Here is a 25,008-nt window from a genome sequence, read left to right on the forward strand (position 1 = left end):
AAGAAGGTAGAAAAAACCGTGAGTTGGCTACCTGAACCCAACTTCCGCCAGGATCGAACATGTCGTGAGCAGAGAACTCGGACTGCAGTACTGTATCTTTACCACTCTGCCTTATTGCCTGCACAGAAAAGCCCTCTGGAATAGTTCTGTATAGTTTGCAGAAGGCCAAGGGGGGGGGGGAGTTTTCCTGACCTTCTTGGGCAAACCATTCCACAAAGTGGGAGCCATAAGAGAGAAAACAGGTGTCCGGGAAATGGTTGCTTTTGCCCGTTGGCACCTGCAGTAGCCGCTGCTGACTTGAGCAAAACGGTCGCGGCAGAGCACAGGGGGAGAGGCCGTCTTGCAATCGCGAGGCGCCGCGAAGGGCTTCATCCGTCATCCCCAGTGCCTGTCGAGCTTAAGAACATAAGAGAAGCCATGTTGGATCAGGCCAACGGCCCATCCAGTCCAACACTCTGTGTCACACAGTGGCAAAATTTATATATACACACACACTGTGGCTAATAGCCACTGATGGACCTCTGCTCCATATTTTTATCTAAACCCCTCTTGAAGGTGGCTATGCTTGTGGCCGCCACCACCTCCTGTGGCAGTGAATTCCACATGTTAATCACCCTTTGGGTGAAGAAGTACTTCCTTTTATCCGTTTTAACCTGTCTGCTCAGCAATTTCATCGAGCTTGCTGCTCATTCGATTTAACCGCCCGATCTTTCCTCCCTTTCCTCTAGAAGCCCAGCTCGGTCCGGATCGATCAGCTGGACCGCGAGCAGTTCAACCCTGACGTGATCACCTTCCCCATTATAGTCCACTTCGGGATACGGCCTGCCCAGCTCAGTTACGCGGGAGACCCCCAGTAAGCTGTTATCGTCGAGTCTAGCCTGGCCACGCTTGCTTTTGGTGGGCAGATGTCAGCGCTTCTGCTTCTGCTAGAATGATGGAAACGCACTTCCCTCCTATGCTCTTGAGCAGGGGTGTCGAACTCATTTGTTATGAGGGCCGGATAAGGCATAAATGACACCTTGTTGGGCCGGGCCATATGTGTACCTATTTAAGATTAGATAGTAGAGATATAAACTTTATAAAGGACACAGGCAAGCACAATTAAAGATTTTTTTTTTAAAAAAAACAACCCTTAAAACATTAGCACTCATTGGTCTTAAAGTTGCTTTCTTTGTATTTCTCCCATGGGATTCAGGGAACTGGGCAAAGGAAGCTCTGGCTCTTTCCTTCCCCAGGGGACCAGGAGGGGGAGGCGCCTCAGCCAATAAATGGAAGAGAGGCTTGGCACAGTAGCTCTGATGTGTGATTGAGAGAGCCTGACAAAGCAAGCTCTTCCTTCCTCCCCAAGGGAGGAGCCTCAGCCAATTGAGAAAATCGAGGTTTTGCTCTGTGGCTGTTGTGCGATTGAACAAGCCTGGCAAAGCAAGCTGTTACCCAGAAGGAAGCAAGAGAGAGGGAGAAGGAAGCAGACGACAGCCAGTTGCTCGGGGGCCTGATAGGAGCCCTCGGGGGGCCTGATTCGGCCTCCAAGCCAGATGTTTGACACCCCTGCTCTTGAGCCTCTTTTGAGCCTTGTAGACTTGTCTGACATTGTTTGTGGTTGGTGTTTTGAATTTGCATGGCAGGTGTGATCCTGCCCCCAACGTCCAGTGGTTGTTTTGCATTTCATGGTAACACTTTTTTTTTAAGGGGGGGGGGATTCAAGCATGTTCCCTCCAGTTGGCAAAAAAGCTCGGTTTTTCAGTCTTAGTGTTTCATGAGAACAGAAGAAGAGCCCTGCTGGATCAGACCGATGGTTCATCTAGTCCAGCCTCCTGTCTCACACAGTGGCCAACCAGTTTCTCTGAATGGCCAGTAACAAGACATAGAGGCCGAGGCCTTCATAAGAACGTAAGAAGAACCCTGCTGGATCAGACCAGTAGCCCATCTGGTCCAGCATTCTGTCTCACACAGGGGCCACCCAGTTCCTCTGGACAGCCAACAACAGGACATAGAGGCCGAGGCCTTCCCCTGATGTTGCCTCCTGGCTCTGGGATTCAGAGGTTTAGTGCCTCTGAATGTGGAGGTTCCCCTCAGCCACCATGGCTAGTAGTCATTGATGGACTGATCCTCCATGCATCTGTCTAATCCCCTGTGAAAGCTGTTTGTTCCTGTCAGCAGATTCCACATTTTGATCACTCTCTGCCATAAAGAAGCATTTCCTTTTGTCCGCCCTGAACCTACTGCCCATTGGCTTCGTCAGAATTCTAGTATTTTGGGAGAGGGAGAAAAAGTTCTGTACGCAGGGCTTTTTTTTCGAGCAGGAACTCCTTTGCATATTAGGGCACACACCTCTGGTGTAGCCAGTCCTCCAAGAGCTTACAGTAGGCCCTGTAAGAAGAGCCCTGTAAGCTCCAGGAGGATTGGCTACATCAGGGGTGTGTGGCCTAAAATGCAAAGGAGTTCCTGCTACAAAAAAAAAGTCCCATCTATGTCAGCTCTCTCCACCCCATGCATAATTTTATAAACCTTTCTCATAGGCTATCTGTTTTGCTTTTTGAAAAATGCCATCGCTGCGATCTTCCAGGACTCCTTGAGCCATTCTGATTCTAACCTCTTCTGATTGGCTCCAGTTCATTTCTGGGAATTTAGGGGCCTTCAGTGTTCCGGATCTGTCCAAATGGCCCAGCTTGGCCTGATCTCATCAGGGCTTGGGAGCTAAGCTGAGTCAGCTGTGGTCAGGACTTGGGTGGGATGCCCCCAAAGGAGACCGGGACTGCCATGCAAAGGAAGGTGACGGCAAGACAACCACGACTCCTGGCTTGCTTTGCACATTCCCTTGTTCTGAGGTTGGCAGGAGTAAGTTGCAGCTTCACAGCACATTCTTCTTCAGTGTTACGTGGGACTACCATTGCTATAATGCACAGGTTGCCAAACTGCAGCTCTTTCGCATGTATCATGTGCCTCTCGAAACACCACCCCCCCAAGCCCATCAGATGATTGGAGAAGGCATTTCTCTCTTTAAATCACTTCTCCAAGCCAAGTCAGCCAGTGGCTTGAAGAATACATTTAAAGTTGCTTTCCCTCCCCCTCTCCCTTCCTCTCCTTCCTTCCTTCCTTCCTTCCTTCCTTCCTTCCTTCCTTCCTTCCTTCCTTCCTTCCTTCCTTCCTTCCTTCCTTCCTTCCTTCCTTCCTTCCTTCCTTCCTTCCTTCCTTCCTCTCCTTCCTTCCTCTCCTTCCTTCCTTCCTTAGCCAGTTTGGTGTAGTCGTTAAGTGTGTGGACTCTTATCTGGGAGAACCGGGTTTGATTCCCCACTCCACTTGCACCTGCTAGCATGGCCTTGGGTCAGCCATAGCTCTGGCAGAGGTTGTCCTTGAAAGGGCAGCTGCTATAAGAGCCCTCTCAGCCCCGCCCACCTCACAGGGTGTCTGTTGTGGGGGAGGGAGATAAAGGAGATTGTGAGCCGCTCTGAGACTCTGTCCTTGAAAGGGCAGCTGCTGTGAGAGCCCTCTCCAGCCCCACCCACCTCACAGGGTGTCTCTTGTGGGGGAGGAAGGGAAAGGAGATTGTGAGCCTCTCTGAGACTCTTGGGAGTGGAGCTCTCAAACATCTGACATTTATTCTGTGTGGCTCTGATGTTAAGCAACTTTGGCCACCCCTGCTGTAATGTTTTCCAGAGCTGGATTTGTGCACAGATTTCAGCAGAAAGTTTATGATCTCTGTTGAGTCCCACTCACACATACCACCCATGGCCCAGGCCCCTGTGTTGAGGTCCCTTATTGTTGTGGTAAATGTGTCAAAAGACAGGAGCAGAAGTTGCGTGTGTGTAGAGGGGGGCAGAGGTGCCTTCCCTTCCATTCATGATCTTCCTCATCCAACTAATGCCTTCCCAGACACCCTCCTTAACCAAGGGTGCTTTCATGCATACTAAACAATGAACTTCCAATGCGCTTTGCGATTGGATTTTGCTGTGTGAAATGGCAAAATCCACTGGCAAACAGTTGCTGAAGCAGATTGAAACTGTCATTTGGCACGTGTGAGAGCGCCTCTAGAGTCAAACATGCAAGAAGTGGCAAAAGCTGTTTTCTTTCTTTCCATCAAAAGAGCTTTTCACCAAGAGAAGAGTCTGGGTTTTGGGAACCAGTCAGAGCCCGTTGGCTGAGGTCCCGAGAACTGCACTGTCATATTCTACGGTGTTTGAAACGGCCAGATGTATGAGCCTGTATATAGCTGGCAATGCAAAAAGTCTTGGGCTGTGCTGTACTGTCAATCAGCTAGGACTGTGATTGGCCAGCAGTCTGACTATAGGTACAAGGGACCTCCTCTGCCCTAAGAACGTAAGAGAAGCCATGTTGGATGAGGCCAGTGGCCCATCTAGTGCAACACTCTGTGTCACACAGTGGCCAAAACCCAGGTGCCATCAGGAGGTCCACCAGTGGGGCCAAAACTCCAGAAGCCCTCCCACTGTTGCCCCCCATGCACCAAGAATACAGAGCATCACTGCCCCGGACATAAGAAAAGCCATGCTGGATCAGGCCGATGGCCCATCCAGTCCAACACTCTTGTGTCACACAGTGGCCAAAAAACCAGGTGCCATCAGGAGGTCCACCAGTGGAGCCAGGACACTAGAAGCCCTCCCACTCTTGCCCCCTCCAAAGCACCAAGCATCACTGCTTCATCTGTACATTGTGGCTAATAGCCGCTGATGGGCCTCTGCCCCGTCCGTTTAGCCGATCCACGTTTAGCCATTGTGCCCCACCCCCTTCACCCCTCCCTGGCCACCTGCCTGGATTCTTCTTCCTCGCACCCACTTGCTCATCTCCCAGTCCTCCCAGCGCTCTCCCACGCTTCCCTAGCTCTGCTGGGCAGTGCCTGCTGCTGGGAGGTTGTGTGTGCGTGAGAGAGAGAGATGCTTTCTTTGACAGTGGGGGGAGCTCACCACAAGGAGGCGGACAGCAGGGAAGCTGTGTGGGCAGTGGACCATGGCAGAGGCCCCCACCACCTCGGCAGCTGCTCCAGTTCAGTGTACGCTGGCGCCAGCCCTGGGCAGATTCGTGTGCTGTACGCAACGTTCCCTCTAAGCTGCAGAGTCTTGTGAGCAAAAATTCAACTTGGGGAGCCCCCCTGGCATTAAAGTTGTGAGCCGCTGCATCAGTGAGTGGGTTCCGGGGTCCTCCTTCCTGAGCGAAGGCAAAAATGTGTGAGCTGGAGGCTAAAAATCTGTGAGCTAGCTCACGCTAACTCAGCTGAGAGGGAACGCTGGTTGTACGCTCTTTCCCTCCGGGCCGCGGCGGGTTTTGTCTTGCTTGAGGGGCGGGGGCAGGAAGCAAAGCATAACTGTGTCGTTACCAGACCCAAGTATGAGTCCAGTGGCAATTTTAAGACCAACACACTTTTATTCTGGGTACTAGCTTTCGTGTGCATGCACGCTGCTTCAGATACATGGGATACAATTGAAGAAGCGTGCAGGCATTCAAACGTTTATACCCAGAACAAAACGTCATCGGTTTTCAAGGCGCCGCTGGAGTCAAACTTTGTTCTGCTTCAGACCGACATGGCGACACCCCCACCCCGGAATTCATCTTCATGCCTTGTTACTAATATATTATCCCCTTCTTCTTTCTCAGGTACCAAAAGCTGTGGAAAAGCTATGTAAAATTGCGCCACCTGCTGGCTAACAGTCCAAAAGTGAAACAGGCCGATAAGCAGAAATTAGTACAAAGAGAGGTACACTTGAGAATTCATATTTGTGAATAGATTGAACTTTTTTTTTTGTTTAGCAGTGTTTACATGGTTTCATTTTGTCCAGCTTCACATATGCAGATGGGGGCTACTTAAAGCCCTTAGAAATCATTTTACAACAATGAAGAACCACAGTTTCACATTAACAAGTAAGAAATAGCAAACTGTGTAGCGCTATAATATAATAGCAGTTTATAATATAACAGAGCCCTTAAACTGCTGTTATAGTGCTACACAGCTTGCTATTTCTTGCTTAGAAATCATTATGGCATTGTAAAATACTGACAGAAATGAAAACAAAATCTGTGACTAACTTACAAGTCAAAGTTATTAGCAGGGCCTTTTTGTAGCAGGAGCTCTTTTACATATAAGGCCACACCCCCGCAACGTAGCCAATCCTCCAAGAGGTTACAGGGCTCTTCATCCAGGGCCTACAGTAAACTCTTGGAGGATTGGCTACATCAGGGGCGTGTGGTCTAATATGCAAAGGAGTTCCTGCTGCTAAAAAAAAGTCCTGGTTATAAGGAATGTAGTATTTTCGTTGTATTCTTCTCCAGCGGGCCATCCGAGCTGTGATAATCACAGGAGATATTGTGTAGTGCAGGATATTAGTGGACTCTCTAATGTTAATGGATAATGACGCTCTGGGCTTTTTTTGTAGCAGGAACTCCTTTGCATATTAGGCCATACACCCCGATGTAGCCAATCCTCCAAGAGCCTACAGGGCTCTTCTTACAGGGCCTACTGCAAGCTCTTGGAGGATTGGCTACATCGGGGTGTGTGGCCTAATATGCAAAGGAGTTCCTGCTACAAAAAAAGCCCTGATGATGCTAGAGGATAATGTTAGACGCAGTAGTAGTTGGTGTATTGGACTGGGAGCTGCGGGTCAAGAGCTCTCTCTGGGCCAACCCTTCCGAGCCTCTGGGCACCTTTGGAATTCTGGCTCAGTCACAAAACGGCCGCTGGCCAGAGGAGGCGGAGCCAGCCACCGAATCACAGCAAGGATCCTTGTGTTGTGTAGCGGCTGCTTCCAAAGCAAAGTGTTTTTTTTTAAAAAATCTGCACAGCTGATCATGAGAGGCCTTGTTGAGCAAAAGCCCCGCCCACTTTCTAAAAACCCTTAGCGGGCCTCAGAAATCGTGTCAGAGGGCATCATGGCTCCTGAGGCACCATGCCGAGGGCCTCTGCCTCATGATATTCATGCCCTTTCCACCCTAAGCTCTTTTGAGGTCACTGTGATAATAAAATGCAGATGGGAAAATGGTGTGTGTCACCCTGAGCTCTTTGGCAGAAGTACATGCTAAAAATACACTCCACAGAGAAACAGAACCTAAGAGAAGCCATTTTGGATCAGGCCAGTGGCCCATCCAGTCCCACACTCTGTGTCTCACCCAGTGGCCAAAACCCAGGTTTTGGAACATTGGTCTGTAGTTCATAATCCATTTACTTCAAAGCAATCACATTCGTTTGATAGGCCTGTGTTAGAGTTTTGATCATGGTCTTGTGGTTTAGTCTTCAAGCAGTGCCAGTGTTTATTGGCTTCTAGCATCAGTCAGGTGTAAACGGTTAAATTGGGGAGACTCGAGTTCAAATTCTCACTGGATGACCAGGGCCGGTCACAAACAGTTTGGTGTAGTAGTTAAGTGCACGGACTCTTATCTGGGAGAACTGGGTTTGATTCCCCACTCCTCCACTTGCAGCTTCTGGAATGGCCTTGGGTCAGCCATAGCTCTCGTAGGAGTTGTCCTTGAAAGGGCAGCTTCTGGGAGAGCTCTCCCAGCCCCACCTACCTCACAGGGTGTCTGTTGCGGAGGGGAGAAAGGTAAAGGCGATTGTGAGCCACTCTTGAGACTCTGAGATTCAGAATGGAGGGCGGGATATAAATCCAATATCATCTTCTCTCAGCCTAACCTAGCCTGGAAGGAGGGAGAGCCGTTTATTCCACGCTGATCTTTTTGGAGAAAGGGCAGGACACAAATATGCTAGATGAGCAAGGAGCTTAGTTTGCGTTTTATTTCTATTAGCATTAAATCTACTAAAGCAAGACTGTGGGTTCTCTCTGTACACAAATGGGAAAGGCCTGCTACGACAGTAAAGCCTCTTTGCTCTAAGTTTAAAGTGGCCAATTCCTCCCCGCCCCTGACTGAAACAAACCTCTTTCGATTTTACTGAAGCCTTTCATTGCCTCAGTAAGGCAATAAATGGCAGATGACATGTTTTTATTAAAAACAAACTCTCTAGGGAATAATGCATGACTTATTGCTAAAATTATAGCAGATAGGGCTTGTGGGCAATTACAGTTTATTACAGCAAATGGGAACGGCTTTGGCATTTATCACTTGCCGTCGCGTGGATCCCCGTTTCCAGCCCGCATTGCTTGGGCCGATCGTGTTTCTGAGGTAATTTGCCCCCTGGCTTGAACCCCTGCCTCTGCCATAAACATTCTAGGTGATTATAGGCTAAATCGCTCTGACTCAGCCTTTTCTCCCCCCACCGACGCTTGCTGGTATGTGGGGGATAAAAATATTGACCTGCCTTGTAGGGTTGTTGTAAAGACAAAACTCACACATAAGAACATAGGAGAAGCCATGTTGGATCAGGCCAATGGCCCACTCAGTCCAACACTCTGTGTCACACAGTGGCCAAAAAACCCAGGTGCCATCAGGAGGTCCATCAATGGGGCCAGGACACTAGTAGCCCTCCCACTGTTGCCCTCGCCACAAGCACCAAAGATACAGAGCATCACTGCCCCAGACAGAGAGTTCCAACAATATGCTGTGGCTAATAGCCCCTGATGGACCTCTGCTCCACATGTTTCTCCAATCCCCTTTTGAAACTGTGCTTATTGCTGCCACACCTCCTGTGGCAGTGAATTCCTTGTGTTAGTCACCCTTTGGGTGAAGAAGCACTTCCTTTTATTTGTTCTAACCCGACTGCTCAGCAATTTCATTGAGTGCCCAGTAGTGAGAAAGGGAGAAAAGTACATCTTTCTCTACCTTCTTTATCCCATGCACATATTTGAGGGTGACAATACAGAAGTTGGGGTGAGGAACTGTGACTCTGTGGAAAAGCCTCTGCTTGGCATGTGGAAGGTTCTGGGTTCAGTCCTTGCCATGCTCAGTTAAAAGGGGCAAGGCAGTATGTGATGTGAAAGACTTCTCCCTGAGACCCTGGAGAGCAGCTGCCAATCTGAGTAGACAATACTGACCTTGATGAGCAGATGGTTTGATTCAGTGCAAGGCAGCTTTGTATGTGTTCATATTGCTTGTTGTGGGTTGGCATTGGCTCTCAAGCAGGAGTGGCCAGACTGTGGCTCTTTTGAACATACTGTGTGGCTCTTGAAACCACCTTTGTGGCTAGCTTCATGTGGTGGGCACAGTCACAGAATGGCTATCGCAAAACGGCTGCCACATGAGGTGAAGCCAGCCCCAAAACGGCTGCCACATGGGGTGAAGCCAGCCCCAAAACGGCTGCCACATGAGGTGAAGCCAGCCACAAAATGGCTGCCACATGAGGTGAAGCCAACCCCAAAACGGCTGCCACATGGGGTGAAGCCAGCCCCAAAACGGCTGCCACATGAGGTGAAGCCAGCCACAAAATGGCTGCCACATGAGGTGAAGCCAGCCACAAAATGGCTGCCACATGAGGTGAAGCCAGCCCCAAAATGGCTGCCACATGAGGTGAAGCCAGCCACAAAATGGCTGCCACATGAGGTGAAGCCAGCCCCAAAACGGCTGCCACATGAGGTGAAGCCAGCCCCAAAACGGCTGCCACATGAGGTGAAGCCAGCCACAAAATGGCTGCCACATGAGGTGAAGCCAGCCCCAAAATGGCTGCCACATGAGGTGAAGCCAGCCACAAAATGGCTGCCACATGAGGTGAAGCCAGCCCCAAAATGGCTGCCACATGAGGTGAAGCCAACCCCTCAACGGCTGCCACATGAGGTGAAGCCAGCCCCAAAACGGCTGCCACATGAGGTAAAGCCAGCCACAAAATGGCTGCCACATGAGGTGAAGCCAGCCACAAAATAGCTGCCACGTGAAGTGAAGCCAGCCACACAATGGCTGCCACATGAGGTGAAGCCAGCCACAAAATGACTGCCACAACTTATCTTAAGGCACACAGCGAAGATTCTTGTGCTGTGGTGGCAGCTGCTGCCAAAGCAAAATTTCTGAAATTCATGTGTGTGTTTTTTTAAGGAAGCCCTGCAGAAGATTAGGCAGAAAAACACCATGCGGCGTGAAGTCACCGTTGAGCTGAGCAGCCAAGGATTCTGGAAGACCGGCATTCGTTCTGATGTCTGTCAGGTGACTTAAAACAGCTTGTCTGTATTCCTAGGAAATTGGGGGAGGGGGGTTTCATTGACAGTCATTTCAGTCTTGGGGGAAGGGGGAGATCATGGGGTAAGACTAAGGTCTCCAGATCCATAACAGCCACTAGAAATTCCTTCCCAAGTGGTATCCAAAGGTAGTCCTTACCTTTCCTCTGGGAGTGTTCACTTTCGGAGGAAAGTGGGATGGGGTGGGGAAGGAAGGCAGCCCTGAAAATGTTTCCAGCCGGTACGCTGTGCTTGAGGTTGGCAGTGCGACGCCTGACAGATTTCAGCCTGATTTGCTTGAGGGAAAGGCAAGTGGTGGACCACGCACTGAGGAGCTTCTGGCAAATGGAGTGGTGGCAAAACCAGGTTTAATATGACGAGGCTGTAACCGGCCCTGGCTTTCTAGTGCATCCATGTGTTAGTTATGATGCTCACCGGATCTTGTTCACAATTTCGGTTGCGTGCTTGGAAAGCCCTTGCTCCACTTAACTCCTTCTGAAATAAGGGACAATGCAATCCTAAGCAGCGTTAACGCCCGTCTAAGCCCATGACTTGGTCGCTTTTCTTAAGACTGCACTGTTAAATTAGCCCCCGCTAATATGGCCTGTTTGGACAATGACGAAAGGAGACAGGAAGAAAGTAGATTCCTTTGGAATGTGATGTTAGAGAAGAGTTTTGGATCAAATCGAGCCTGATCTCTCCCTAGAAGCGAAAACAACTAAACTGAAGCTGTTGTACTTTGGTTACATTATGAGAAGATGGATTGGTTCGATCCCCAGCTTCTCCAGTTGAAAGGAAGGAGGAAGAGGATATTGGATTTATATCCCGCCTGTACTCATCCTGTACTCAGAGCAGTCACAATCTCCTTTACCTTCCCCCTCCCCACAACACACTGTAAACAGTGTTCCCTCTAAGCTGAGTTAGCGTGAGCTAGCTCACAGATTTTTAGCCTCCAGCTCGCACATTTTTGTCTTAGCTCAGGAAGGATGACCCCAGAGCACACGGATTTATGCAGTAGCTCACAACTTTAATGCCAGGAGTTCAAGAAGTAGAATTTTTGCTCACAAGACTCTGCAGCGTAGAAGGAACATTGCCTGTAAGGTAGGTGGGGCTGAGAGAGCTCTCACGGCAGCTGCCCTTTCAAGGACAACTCCTACGAGAGCCATGGCTAACCCCAGGCCGTTCCAGCAGCTGCAAGTGGAAGAGTGGGGAATCAAACCCGGTTCTCCCAGATAAGAGTCCACGCACTTAACCACTACATCAGACTTGCTCTCCGGATTGGGTGGGGAGGAGGGGGCAGGAGGTGGATCAGGCTCCTGCCCTTCGATGGTACTCAGTGGCACTGCTGCCAGTTTGAGTAGACAAGACTGACCTTGCTGGACCGAGGGTCTGATTGAGTAGAAGGCAGCTTCATTGGTGTAATGCTGTGCAGCAACAAGTGAGAAGAAATCCTCATTTTCCCTGCCCTTTCTTGCAATTAGAAGGAGAATTGTTCACGGACTCGAGAGCCTCTGCCGCTGGTGTCATTAGACGGTCTTGTTTTCCATTTTTATAGCGCAGCGGAGGACCGAAGAGTGACAAGTCCGGGTGTTTTTGCTGCATCAATTGTTTTGAGATACGTAATTCCCAGTGAGGTCAAGAGGAGACAGTGTATTGTATAAAAGGGGGGGGGGAAGCTGGCTGGCGGAGCTTTTAACTCTGCCTTCCGTCAGATTAAAGAGTGGTGACACTGGGATGTGTGTAAGTCAAGGCTGCTGGCAGCTTTAATGCAGAGCGATTTTAAAATTATTGGTTAGCTATTTTTTTTTCTACCAAGCCCAGCAGAATCAATGGGGAACGGATGAAAAGGCTGAAAGCAGTCTAATGGGTTTCAATTGCTGAGTGTTTGTAGAGAACGAGCAAGGCATAGTTTGACTCCTAGAAGCACAATATAGTGCAGGGGTGTCAAACATGCAGTTCGGGGGCCGAATCAGGCCCCCGGAGAACTCCTATCAGGCCACTGAGCAACTGGCTGTCACCTGCCTCCTCCCTCGCTCTTCCTTCCTTCTGCATCACAGCTTGCTTTGCCAGGCTTGCTCAATAGCACAGGAGCCGCAGAGCAAAACCTCTATTTTCTCCATTGGCCGAGGCTCCTCCCTTGGAGAGGAAGGGGGGAGGGAGAGCTCGCTTTGCCAGGCTCTCTCAATTGCACAGCAGAGCTACTGAGCCAAGCCTCTCTTTCTTCTATTGGCTGAGGCTCCTGGTCCTCTGGGAAGGGAGGAAAAGCGCCAGAGCTTCCTTTGCTCAGTCCCCTGGATCCCCTGGGAAAAAGAAAAAGAAAGCACCTTTAAGACCAATGAGCGTTAGTTTTTAAGCATGTATTATTTTAAGGTTTTTTAAAAATAATAATTGTGTTTGTCTGTGTCCTTTATAAAGTTTATACCTCTGCTACCTAATCTTAAATAAGTACACACATGACGCAGCCTGGCGCGGCCCAACAAGGTTTCACTGATAGCAGATCTGGCCCTCATAACAAATGAGTTCGACACCCCTTATATAGTGCCTTAGTTAAGAGCGGTGGACTCTGATCTGGAGAACCGGGTTTGATTTCTTCACTCCGCCCCCCCCCCCCCCCATGCAGCCCTTTGGGTGACCTCGGGCCAGTCACAGTTCTCTCAGAACTCTTTCAGCCCCACCTACCTCACAAATTGTCTGTTCGGGGGCAAGAAAGTGAGAGCCAATGCGGTTTAGTGGTTGAGAGCGGAGGACTCTTAATTTGGAGGACGGGGTCTGATTCCCTCAACTCCTCCTCCATGTGAAGCCTGCTGGGTGACCTTGGACCATTTACGGTTTGCTCAGAACTCTCTCGGTCCCATCGGCCTCACAAAGGTGCATGTTGTGGGGCGAAGAAAGGAAGGCAATTGTAAGCCACTTTGAGACTCCTTGAGGTAGAGAAAAGTGGGGTATCAAATGCAACAGTTCTCTTTTTGTCTGTGGGGCATTTCGAAAAGCAGCAGAAGAGCGCCTTTTCGCTAGACGGGGCATGTGCAGCGGCCATCAGTGCAGGCTGCGCGAAGGGACTTAAGGTGAAATGGAGCTCCAAGCTCCCCTCCTTCGGGCCCATCCGGCCTTCCCTCTCTCTGTGTTGCAAGACTGTGTCACAAATGAATTGTGAAACATACAAAACGGCTTCCTGCTGAGTCTGTCAAACTCAGTCTTGTCAACCATGACGGGCAGCTGCTCTTTAAAGTTGAGGTCTTTTGTGTCCCTTGGCACCTAATCCTTATAAGCAAAGATGTCAGAAATTGAACCCAGGACCTTCTGCATATGGAGTGGGTGCTCTGCCACTGAAGAAGAAGACGACCGCAGATTTATACCCCGCCCTTCTCTCTGAATCAGAGTCTCAGAGCAGCTTACAATCCCCTTTATCTTCTTCACCCCCAACAAACACCCTGGGAGGTGGATGGGGCTGAGAGAGCTCTCCCAGAAGCTACCATTTCAAGGGCAACTCTGCGAGAGCTATGACAAAGATGTTTTACCGTCGTAGCAGGCCTTTCCCATTTGCGTACAGAGAGAACCCACAGTCTTGCTTTAGTAGATTTAATGCTAATAGAAATAAAACGCAAACTAAGCTCCTTGCTTACCTAGCATATTTGTGTCCTGCCTTTTTCCCAAAAAGATCAACGTGGAATAAATGGCTCTCCCCTCCTTCCAGGGTATGTTAGGCTGAGAGAAAAAGATGTTGATATTGGATTTATATCCCGCCCTCCATTCTGAATTTCAGAGTCTCAAGAGTGGCTCACAATCGCCTTTACCTTCCTCCCCCCACAACAGACACCCTGTGAGGTAGGTGGGGCTGGGAGAGCTCTCCCAGAAGCTGCCGTTTCAAGGACAACTCCTGCGAAAACTATGGCTGACCCAAGGCCATTCCAGAAGCTGCAAACGGAGGAGTGGGGAATCAAACCCGGTTCTCCCAGAAAAGAGTCCGTGCACTTAACCACAACACCAAACTGGCTCTCTTAGAAGATGATGTTGGATTTATATCCCACCCTCTACTCCGAAGAGTCTCAGAGCGGCTCACAATCTCCTTTATCTTCTCCCCCCACAACAGACACCCTGTGAGGTGGATGGGGCGAGAGGACTCTCACAGCAGCTGCCCTTTCAAGACAACCTCTGCCAGGGCTATGGCTGACCCAAGGCCATTCCTGCAGCTGCAAGTGGAGGAGTGGGGAATCAAACCCGGTTCTCCCAGATAAGAGTCCTCACACTTAACCACTATGCTAAACTGGCTCTCAGTGAGCCGCAGCTTTCCCCTCGTGCTTTCCTAGGAGGGGCTTTGCATGGTTAAGGCAGATTCCAGCTATTTAAAACCAAGGAAGCTTCAGACGGCATTATCGAGCACGCCTTCTGTAAACGAATCGCTCGTTCATGCACACAACGTTTTAGTCGGCTAATACGCAGGGATTTTTTCCCTCTTTTTTTTTTTGCTTATATTCACATCTATTGCGCAATGTGAAGGTCGATGTTTTATTAATATCCTTTTCGTTTGCCTGATGAAATGGGAAATAAAATAATATTAACCCTGCCGAACGGAGGGTAAATGAGTCATCCATGTATATTCAGTGTTTAAAAGGGGAAAATAATTTTATTTTATGCCACAGAAAGAGCTTAAATGTGTGCCTCTTCTTCCCAGTCCCTCCTCCCAAAATGGCTCAGATATTTTCTGGTTAAAAATGCTGAGAGAGCTGGGGAACACCAAAGAACGGCACGCAAAGGACTCGCTGTGCAATCCTGAAAAGAGTCAAGCCCTTCTCAGCCCGTTGACTTTTGTGGGATTAAAAGATGGTACTTGTACTTAGGATCAGGGCTCTTTTGTGAGCAGGAGCGCACAGGAATGCCGTTCCGGCTGGCTTGGTGTCAGGGGGTGTGGCCTAATATGCAAATGAGTTCCTGCTGGGCCTCTTCTACCAAAAAAGGCCCTGTGTGAAACAATGGTGATGTCAGGGGTGTGTGGCCTAATATGCAAATGCTGATGTCAGGGGGTGTGGCCTAATATGCAAATGAACTCCTGCTGGGCTTTTTCTATTAAAAACCCCCTTGCTTAGGATTGCACTTTTAACTTGGAAGCTTGGAGATGTTGTCCTCCCCCGCCCTTTCTTGGCTAGAGGAAATGCTTTACCGCTTGCCAAATTCTCATGCCACTGTGAGGGCATTCCCCATCCCCAGAGACTCTGCCCTTGCGGGAGAGCTGCAATTGAAATTTTGCCTCCCTTTGTTTTTAGCTGTTACTTGTATTCATGTACGAGAGCTAAATAAGAGCCCCGTGGTGCAGAGTGGTAAAGCTGCAGTCCTAAGCTCTGCTCACGCCCTGAGTTTGATCCTGGCGGAAGCGGGTTCAGATAGCTGGCTCGAGGTTGACTCAGCCTTTCATCCTTCTGAGGTCGGTCAAAGGCGTCCCCAGCTGGCTGGGGGAAAAGTGTAGATGACTGGGGAAGGCAATGGCAAAACATCCTGTAAAAAGTCTGCCGTGAAAACGTTGCGAAAGCAACGTCACCCCAGAGTCGGAAACGGCTGGCGCTTGCACAGGGGACTACTTTTTACGAGAGCTAAATATATATTGCCTTTATTGAGCAGGTTTGATGGCTGTTCACGTGACTTTCCTCTTTGAGCTGGTAATGTTAGGCAAGTTCAGGGCTTTTTTTGTGACAGGGACTCCTTTGCATACTAGGCCACGCACCTCTGATGTAGCCAGTCCTCCTGGAGCTTACAGCAGGCCCTGTACGAAGAGCCTTGTAAGCTCTTGGAGGATTGGCTACATCAGGGGCGGGCGGCCTGATATGCAGAGGCGTCCTTGCCACACACAAAAATAGCCTTGAGCGAGTTACTTTGCCCGTGGTAAAGTTTATACTTTGTGCCTTAGAATTAGACAGGCATGCCTTAAAAAAATATCTCTGGGGTTAAACATTAGCAGGGCTGTTGTTGTGTTAGTTTTGTCAAGAGGGCTCCTGCAGCTGCTCTGGTTTTGGAACGGGGAGCTCAGCCTCAGTGGGCAAAGCAGCGTCCTGTTTCAGCTGAATGACTGACGTCGATTCTTTCCCTAGCATGCCATGATGCTGCCAGTCCTGACCCACCACATTCGCTACCACCAGTGTCTGATGCATCTGGATAAGCTGATCGGCTACACTTTTAAAGACCGGTGTTTATTGCAGGTAAGCCACCGCTTCTGAATTTTGTCCATCTCCTGTTAAAACCCCGTTTATGAAAGTGCGGCTCAAGGGTGGGCAGACCGCGCCTCTTTCACACATCCTGCGTGGCTCCTGAAGCCCCCACCGCCCCGCCTGCCAGCCAGCTTGGAGAAGGCAGTTGCCTTTTTAAATCGCTTCTCCGAGTCAGCCAGCAGCTTGGAGAATGCATTTAAAGTTACAGTTGGTTTCTTTCCATGTCTACCTCTCTCCTCCATTCCCCCCCCCCCCCCCAAGGCAAGTGAGGAGCAGAGGTGGTTGGCATTGCCTTCCTCTGCAGAGTCTTCCTTGGTGGTCTCCCTTCCAAGTACTGACCCTACTTAGCTTCTGAGATCCGATCATACTATATCAAGGGTGGCCAAACTGTGGCTAAGGAGCCGCATGTGGCGCTTTCGCACTTATTGTGCGGCTCTTGAAGTGCCCACCGACCTGTCAGCTGGCTTGGAGAACGCATTTGTCATTTTAAATCACTCCTCCAAGCCAAGCCAGCCAGCAGCTCAGGGGAATGCATTTAAAGTTAAAGTTGCTTTCTTTCCACCTCGCCCTCCCTCCCCTCTCCTCATCTTCCCTCTTTCCCTCCCTCCCTCCTTCCCTTCCTTCCTTCCTCCCTCCCTCCTTCTCTTCCTTCCTTCCCTCCCTTCCTTCCTTCTTTTCTTCCTCCTTCCCTCCCTCCTTCCTCCCTCCCTTGCAGCTCTCAAACATCTGATGTTTATTCTGTGTGGCTCTTATGTCAAGCAAGTTTGGCCACCCCTGGTATGGTGCAAAAGAGAAACAGGTAGATGTATTAATACGTTTGTGCTGGCTTTTTAGGAGAGGCCTGGGAAACTGAAAGAATGAACTTCAGATCCTGTGTGTTTGCCTCACTCTTCCTTTACAGAGAACCAGGCACTTTCCATATTTTCAACCAGCTTTGGAAGTCTTATTTTGCACACCCCAACCTCCTTGAGAGTCGCTGGGTAAAGTGTTGCTGACACAGCTGCAAAATGTGTGTGTTCAGCCTAGCGTTACATACAGATAGGAACCATTAACATATTGTTTGCATATTGCATGCATAATTCCAAAACTGACATGGACTATCTAAGAGTGATAAAATCTCTCTCCAAAATTGACAACGTTTACTATGGAAGAAGATGTTCCTATGCTTTTTAAGCATCCAGATTGGCTAGGGACAGCCAGGACAGCTGGGAGTATAGACTTGGTATGTGGAGTGCCGGTTGAGCATCTTTGCTGTAGATTTGACTTTTTGTGTTTTGTAATTATTTACATTTGAAGAAGAAGAATTGCAGATTTACACCCTGCCCTCTTCTCTGAATCAGAGACTCAGAGCGTCTTACAATCTCCTTTATCTTCTCCCCCGCAACAGACACTCTGTGAGGTGGGTGGGGCTGAGAGAGCTCTCCCAGAAGCTGCCCTTTCAAGGACAGCTCTGTGAGAGTTATGGCTGACCCAAGGCCATTCCAGCAGGTGCAAGTGAAGGAGTGAGGAATCAAACCCAGTTCTCCCAGAGAAGAGTCCATGCACTTAACCACCACACCAAACTGGCTCTCATCTTATAAATCGTATAATCTATTAAATCTCATACTGGTTTGCCCAGGTATCTGGTTTTTTTTTTTCCTATTTGAAGGGTTACTTACCCAACCCCTCTTTTAATACTAAGGTTGTACAACAGTGAAGACTGTAGTATTACAGATTGGTTTATTATCGGACATTCGGTTGGATCCTGTGACTTCCTTATGTTATGCTGAATCTCCTGTGACTCTCTTCTGCTAAGACTTCTGTCCAGAGAGAAAGATTTCCTCCAGTGGAGAATGACATTTTTGATTGAGAAGTGAATGCTTTCTTTGTTGAAGGAATTCTTTCTCTGTTGGAGGAAAGCTCAGTAGCTTTGGGTCCCACCCAGCGCTCCATCTAAGCTGTCGTGTCATGTGAGCAAAAATTGCATGCACTACTGGCATTAAAGTTGTGAGCGACTGCATCAATTAGTTTGCTCTGGGACCATCTTTCCTAAGCTAAGACAAAAAATGTGTGAGCCGGAGGCTAAAAAACTGTGAGCTAGCTCACGCTAACGCAGCTTAAAGGGATCACTGAATTACTGTTTTCAGTTGCCCCGTAATACATGGGGGAAAAGTTAATAAATTGTACGTTCAGTACTGTTACAGAATTAATAAGTGGATAGGAAAATATTGTTAAGCATAGTCTTCTTTTGCTTAATGATTCCAGAAGCAAATGGTACCTTTGGGGAAGTATTTTTGTTTTTATTATGAACTTTTATATTGCTAAATTCAAATGTGTTGGAATATATGAATATATATATGAACAAATGAAGCTGCCTTCTACTGAATCAGACCCTCGGTCCATCAAAGTCAGTCTTGTCTACTCAGACTTGCAGCGGCTCTCTAGGGTCTCAAGCTGAGGTTTTTCACGCCTACTTGCCTGGACCACTGTATCACTGTAAATCTCAAGATGAGTCCCCAGCTTGCTGGGGGAAAAGCGTAGATGACTGGGGAAGATAATGGCAAACCACCCCGTCAAAAGCCTGCCGTGGAAACATTGTGAAAGCAGCATTACCCCAGAGTCAGAAACGACTGGTGCTTGCACAGGGGAGCTTTCCTTTCCATGTGACTCAGTGACATTATCAGCATGGGAAGTGCAGAATTTAGGCTTGCATAGGGTGCCAGAGAGTCTAGGGTTGGCTGTAGGTCTTTCACATCACCAACTACCAGGTTCGTTCTTTTTCGTGGAGATGCTGGGGATTGAACCTGGGACCTTCTACATGCCAAGCGAATGCTCTGCCAGTGGTCCATATCCCCTTCCCTAAGACCATCCGTGACCTCAGCACACGTGCTTGGTAGGCTTGTGAATTACCGCTTGCCTGGTCTTCTGGGGTGAGTAAGAATCTCCTTCCAGTGACCAAAGGAAACTTTGTATGAGTTGGTTCTCTTTCTCTTAGGTAATTAATGACTGGTGAGCTAGTGGTATTTCGGGGTAATTAACTTTAGGTAATTAATTTGGTGAGCTAGTGGTATTTGAAGACCGTAGAAGGAGACCGTAGATTTATACCCTGTCTTTCTCTCTGAAGCTGAGTTTCAGAGCAACTTACAATCTCCTTTACCGTCTTCCCCCACAACAGATGATAACAGTAGATGAGGCTGAGAGAGGTCTCCTAGAAGCTGCCCTTTCAAGGACAAACTCTGTGAGGGTTATGACTGACATGAAGTCATTCCAGAAGCTGCAAGTGGAGGAGCGGGGAATCAAACCCAGTTCTCCCACATAAGAGTCTGCGCACTTAAGAAGAAGAACGTAGATTTATACTCCACCCTTCTCTCTGAATCAGGGTTTCAGAGCGGTCAGAATCTCCTTTATCTTTTTCCTCCACAACAGACAGCCTGTGAGGTGGGTGGGGCTGAGAGGGCTCTCCCGGAAGCTGCCCTTTCAAGGACAACTCCTACGAGAGCTGTGGCTGACCCAAGGCCATTCCAGCAGCTGCAAGTGGAGGAGCGGGGAATCAAACCCGGTTCTCCCAGATGAGAGTCCGCGCACTTAACCACGACACCATACTTAGCCATATAGCTAGAAAGCAGGTTTGTCTGCACACGCTGAAGAGGAAGATTGGATTTATACCTTGCCCTTCACTCAGGATCTCAGTGCGTCTTACAAGCTCCTTTCCCTTCCCTTCGCCACAACAAACACCCTGAGAGCAGCGTTCCTTCCAAACTGAGTTAGTGTGAGCTGGCTCACAGTTTTTTAGCCTCCGGCTCACTCATTTTTGTCTTAGCTCAGGAAGGCTGGCCCCGGAGCAAACTCATTGATGCAGGAGCCAAATCGCTCACTCACAACTTCAATGCCTGTAGCTTATGAAGTAGAGTTTTTTTTTGTTCCCAAGGCTCCACAGCTTAGAGGGAGCATCAATGGTCAGGTAGGTGGGGCTGACAGAACAGTGGCTGACCCGAGGTTACACCAGCAGCTGTATGTGGAGGAGTGGGAAATCAAACCTGGTTCTCCCAGATTAGAGTCTGCGCTCTTAACTCCTGCACCAAACTGACTCTGAAAGCTCCTGCCTTACCTCAAATTGTATTAATTTTTAAGGTGCTACTGGGCTCTTTTCTGCTGCTGCAGACAGACTAACACGGTTACCCACCTTCATCTAAGGCATTAGTTATTGCGTGTCTCATTTTGCGATTGTCCTGGCTCTCTATGTGCAATCCGCTTTGAGTCCCTGTGAGAAAGGTGGCGTATAAATAACATAAAAGCGCAAGTTCTTGTGAAAGGCTTTGTAGAGTTCGGCTGAGCGTGAAACCTTCCTTGTCTTTGCTTCCGTTTGCACTGTGGGGATTCTACCTCTCTAGCTGGCCATGACTCACCCCAGCCACCACTTGAACTTCGGGATGAATCCAGACCACGCAAGAAACTCCTTGTCGAACTGCGGCATCCGGCAGCCCAAATACGGAGACAGAAAAGTCCATCATATGCACATGAGGAAGAAAGGTAGGCTGCGTTCTGTTATGCTTCCCTTTTTCGTAAGGAATTCAGGGCTGCTCTTCTCTTGCACGTTGTCTGTGACCCCGTTCCACAACAAGAAGAGTTGGGTTGCACCACAGCAGGGGTGGGGTGGGGTGTGTTTGTAATGCTTTCCCAGAAAGTTGGCCTGCAGGAAGAAAACTAGCACATCAAGATATAACATTGCTAGGGTTGCCAGGTCCAGTGGCTGCTGGTGGGGGACTTTTTGTTGCACGTGCACAAAGCGCACAGCGCAATGACATCACCCAGAAGTGACGTATCATGCTGGGCTTGTCATGCAGGATGCTCTAGGAATCTGGTTGGAACTCCATTATTTCGTGCTGGGATGTTCTAGCAATTTTTTGGGAACTCTGTGGTACCACCACGTGATGATGTCAACCAGGAGCGCTGTATTGTTACGTGGGACGCTCTAGGAATTTGATTGAAACTCTATGGTTTTGCACAGGAACACTAGCGATTTTTTGGGGGAAACTATGGTACCATAGAGTTTCCCCCAAATTGCTAGAGCGTTCCTGCATGAAACCATAGAGTTTCAGTCAAATTTCTAGAGCATCCTGCGTAACGAGCCCGGCACAACACAGCACTTCCAGGTGACGTCATCGTGTGGCGATGGGCTCTTTGGGGGGGCAGGGATCCCCACTGCGGCCTCCTCCCTGCCGACGGGTTGCGGTCCACCAAACCAGGGGATCCCCCACTCCCAGTGGGAACTTGGGAAGCCTGAATAGTGCCCATTTCCTTACAGTTGACTACATGCAAGGTTTCTCCTCCCTTTCCTCTGCTTTCTCTTTGTTACCGCCACTGTTTGCTTATTCATGACATTTTAAATCTGCTTTTCCTGAAGGAAAGTCTCAATGTGGATTCCTGTGTTAATAGTAAAAGCCATGATAAAAACAAAGAAGAGCGCCCACAAATGAGCAGCCAGGAAAAAAGGGGTTATAGGAGAACCGAGAACTAGCTCTGACGGGATCCTGATGGTTACCCAAAGTGAGATGCTTTGGAGAGGGAGGATAGAAAGGGGTCTGTGTGCCACTGTGAGGGCCGCAGTGAAGGGGCAAGGCTGCTGTTATGCCTGAACTCTGACCCCTCCCTGCACAATCGCTGACCTCCGGTGCAAGTAGCTGGCACAAAGACCTCAGGGGTTAAGAAGAAGAAGATATTGGATTTATATCCCGCCCTCCACTCCGAAGAGTCTCAGAGCGGCTCACAATCTCCTTTACCTTCCTCCCCCACAACAGACACCCTGTGAGGTGGGTGGGGCTGGAGAGGGCTCTCCCAGCAGCTGCCCTTTCAAGGACAACTTCTGCCAGAGCTATGGCTGACCCAAGGCCATTCCAGCAGGTGCAAGTGGAGGAGTGGGGAATCGAACCCGGTTCTCCCAGATAAGAGTCCGCACATTTAACCACTACACCAAACTTACGTCTGCAATTGAAGGAATGATAGGAACATAAGGGGAGCCATGTTGGATCGGGCCAACGGCCCACCCAGACTAAAACTCTGTGTCACACAACGGCCAAAACCCAGTTGCCATCAGGAGGTCCACCAGCAGGGCCAGAACTCCAGAAGCCCTCCCACTGTTGCTCCCCAAGCACCAAGAAGATAGACTATCACTGCCCCTGACATTAGTGTTCCACCTGTACCTTGTGGCTAAGAGCCAGTGATGGGCCTCTGCTCCATATGTTTTTGGAGCGATTAGGTGATGGGTAATGCCGCTGTTACTTGGGAGTATATCTCCCCTCAAAAAAGAAAGGCTCCCTGGAGATTGAACATCGGGACAGCAAGGATAAGGCTCCAAAACAGGCCTCTATTGATTTTCTATTTACGGGGACTTTTAAAAAAAGAAATGTAAAAAAAGGTAAAGGTAGTCGCCTGTGCAAGCACCGGTCATTTCCGACTCTGGGGTGACGTTGCTTTCACAACCTTTTCACAGCAGACTTTTTTACGGGGTGGTTTGCCATCGCCTTCCCCAGTCCTCTACACTTTCCCCCCAGCAAGCTGGGGACTCATTTGACCGACCTCGGAAGGATGGAAGGCTGAGTCAACCTGGAGCCGGCTACCTGAACCAGCTTCTGCTGGGATCGAACTCAGGTCGTGGGCAGAGGGCTCCCACTGCAGTGCTGCAGCTTTACCACTCTGCGCCACGGGGCTCTAAAAATAAATGTAAATAAATTATGAAAAAATAAATGTAGAGGAGCATATTTTTAAAAAAAATTGTGATCCCCTCCACCCCAACGTGGTGCAATCCATTCTTTCATCATGTTCTTCTGCAGAGCCTAGAGCGGTGATGTCGAACTCATTTGTTGGGAGGGTCGAATCTGACCTAAATGAGACCTTGCAGGCCAGGCCATGTCGGATCGGGCTGGGCCAGGATTAGGTAGCAGAGATATGAACTTTATAAAGGACACAGACAAACGCAAAGATTTTTTTTTTTTGAACTTACAGCATCCTTCAAACATGAGCACTCAGTGATCTTAAAGGTGCTTTCTTTGTATTTCTGCCATGAGATCCAGGAAACTGGGCAAAGGAACCTCTGGCTCTTTCCTTCCCTACCCAGGGCACCGGGAAGGGGAGGAGCCTCAGCCAGTAGAAGGAAGAGAGACTTGGCTCAATAGCTTTGCTGTGCGATTGAGAGAGCCTGGCGAAGCAAGCTGTGATGCAGAAGGAAGCAGGAGGGAGGGAGAAAGAAGCAGATGACAGCTAGTTGCTCAGGGGCCTGATAGGAGCTCTTTGGAGGCCTGATTTGGCCCCTAGGACACATGTTTGACACCCCTGGCCTAAAGAGTCGTGGGGTGGTGCTGACAGGAAGTGGCAGAGTTGGAAAGACCAGCCGGACCTCATTGCGGGTATTGCCGCAGTTATCCAGGCCTATTTAAAAGCATCTTGTAGGAGGAACAGATACCTGACTTTCACAGACCTCCTTTAACAGGCATCTCACTCCGAGGGAGCGGGAGGGACAGTAGCACAGGAGATATTTATGGCCGATGCAGAAGATCAGGAGGGAGGAGAAAATGGGTGATTCCTTTTGCAGCTCCCCAGCTGTGACTGAATGTAGCGGTGCTGAGGAAATCCTGCTGGTGCTTGATTGGTGACTCATCGAAGAGACTAGAGACATCACTGACCAGAATTGAAAGGAGCCTCAATCCAGAGCGGAAGTTCCTTGCCCAGATCTGTCCATACAAGGCCTCACCCCCCCTTCATATTTTTAAATTCTGCACTTCTTGTATTTCACAGGCATAAACACCTTGATCAACATAATGTCTCGACTCGGACAAGATGATCCAGCTCCTTCCAGGTACACAAAAAATTGGGGGGGGGGGAGGGAGGGCTTGATTGTGCAATTGTGGGACGTCTCCCCAGATGCGGAGGTGAAGCAGGGGACGGGCCGTGGCTCAGTGCCAGAGCACTGTGTGTATTCTTGGAGCGTGTGGTTTAGCCTGGAGACCAAATAAGATACTTCTGCCTTGTGTGAAAAAAAGTGTTAGATTTCTGGAGGCTGCTTTCAGTGGTGCCCTAAGGTGGGGCAAAGGCTGTTTTGCCCTTCCATGAGTCTTCAGAAGTAGCTGTGTTTCTAACCCACTCATCGGTTCTGTGGATGGGGCTTTATTATCTCATACTGGAAACATTGCTAAAACTCAGGGGTGGCCAAAATTTCTTAACATAAGAATCGCATAGAATAAACGTCAGATATTTGAGAGCCGGAAAGAAGGCAAATAGATGGGGAGGGAAGAGGGAGGGAGAGGTGGAAAGAAAGCAAATTTAACTTTAAATGCATTCTCCAAGCTACCAGCTGGCTTGACTTGGAGAACTGATTAAAAGAGAGAAATGCCTTTGCCAAGCTGGCCAGCAGGGTGGTGGGGGCTTCAAGAGGCTCACAATTAGGACTGTCAAACAAAAAAAATTCGGTAATATCCAGATTTTTAGTATTCTGGATATTACCGAATAGGGTATTCAGATATATCTGAATATACTGCTGTATTCGGATATATACGGTATTCGGCTTCCATTATACCCTATGGGCCATTGAAGTCAATGGCAAAATAGGGTATATTGGAAGCTGCCTGGAGGGGAGGGGGTTTGAGGAAGAGCCCCCAAATTTGCAGGGACTCCCCTACAAAACTCCCAAGTCCCAAAAAGATTGACCTAGGGAGTCCCATTCCAGGGGCACTCAAAGAGGGTGCCCTTATCCCACCGTTATACCCTATGGGCCATTGCACTCAATGGCAACATAGGGC

At 49.1% G+C, this 25,008-nt stretch overlaps 1 protein-coding gene across 1 annotated transcript in view; it reads left to right on the top strand.

Moving 5' to 3' along the window:
* The window catches only part of DROSHA (drosha ribonuclease III), a 168,217-nt gene that overhangs the window by 48,732 nt on the left and 94,477 nt on the right, over nucleotides 1-25,008 (top strand). The window contains exons 14-19 of the mRNA XM_060244291.1: nucleotides 729-853; nucleotides 5,608-5,707; nucleotides 9,922-10,029; nucleotides 16,121-16,228; nucleotides 20,608-20,746; nucleotides 24,008-24,068. Of these exons, the coding sequence (XP_060100274.1) occupies nucleotides 729-853; nucleotides 5,608-5,707; nucleotides 9,922-10,029; nucleotides 16,121-16,228; nucleotides 20,608-20,746; nucleotides 24,008-24,068 (641 nt within the window). The remainder of the gene's footprint in view (nucleotides 1-728; nucleotides 854-5,607; nucleotides 5,708-9,921; nucleotides 10,030-16,120; nucleotides 16,229-20,607; nucleotides 20,747-24,007; nucleotides 24,069-25,008) is intronic.

Source organism: Heteronotia binoei, chromosome 7 (assembly GCF_032191835.1).
Source record: "Heteronotia binoei isolate CCM8104 ecotype False Entrance Well chromosome 7, APGP_CSIRO_Hbin_v1, whole genome shotgun sequence".
Classification (NCBI taxonomy): Eukaryota; Metazoa; Chordata; class Lepidosauria; order Squamata; family Gekkonidae; genus Heteronotia; species Heteronotia binoei.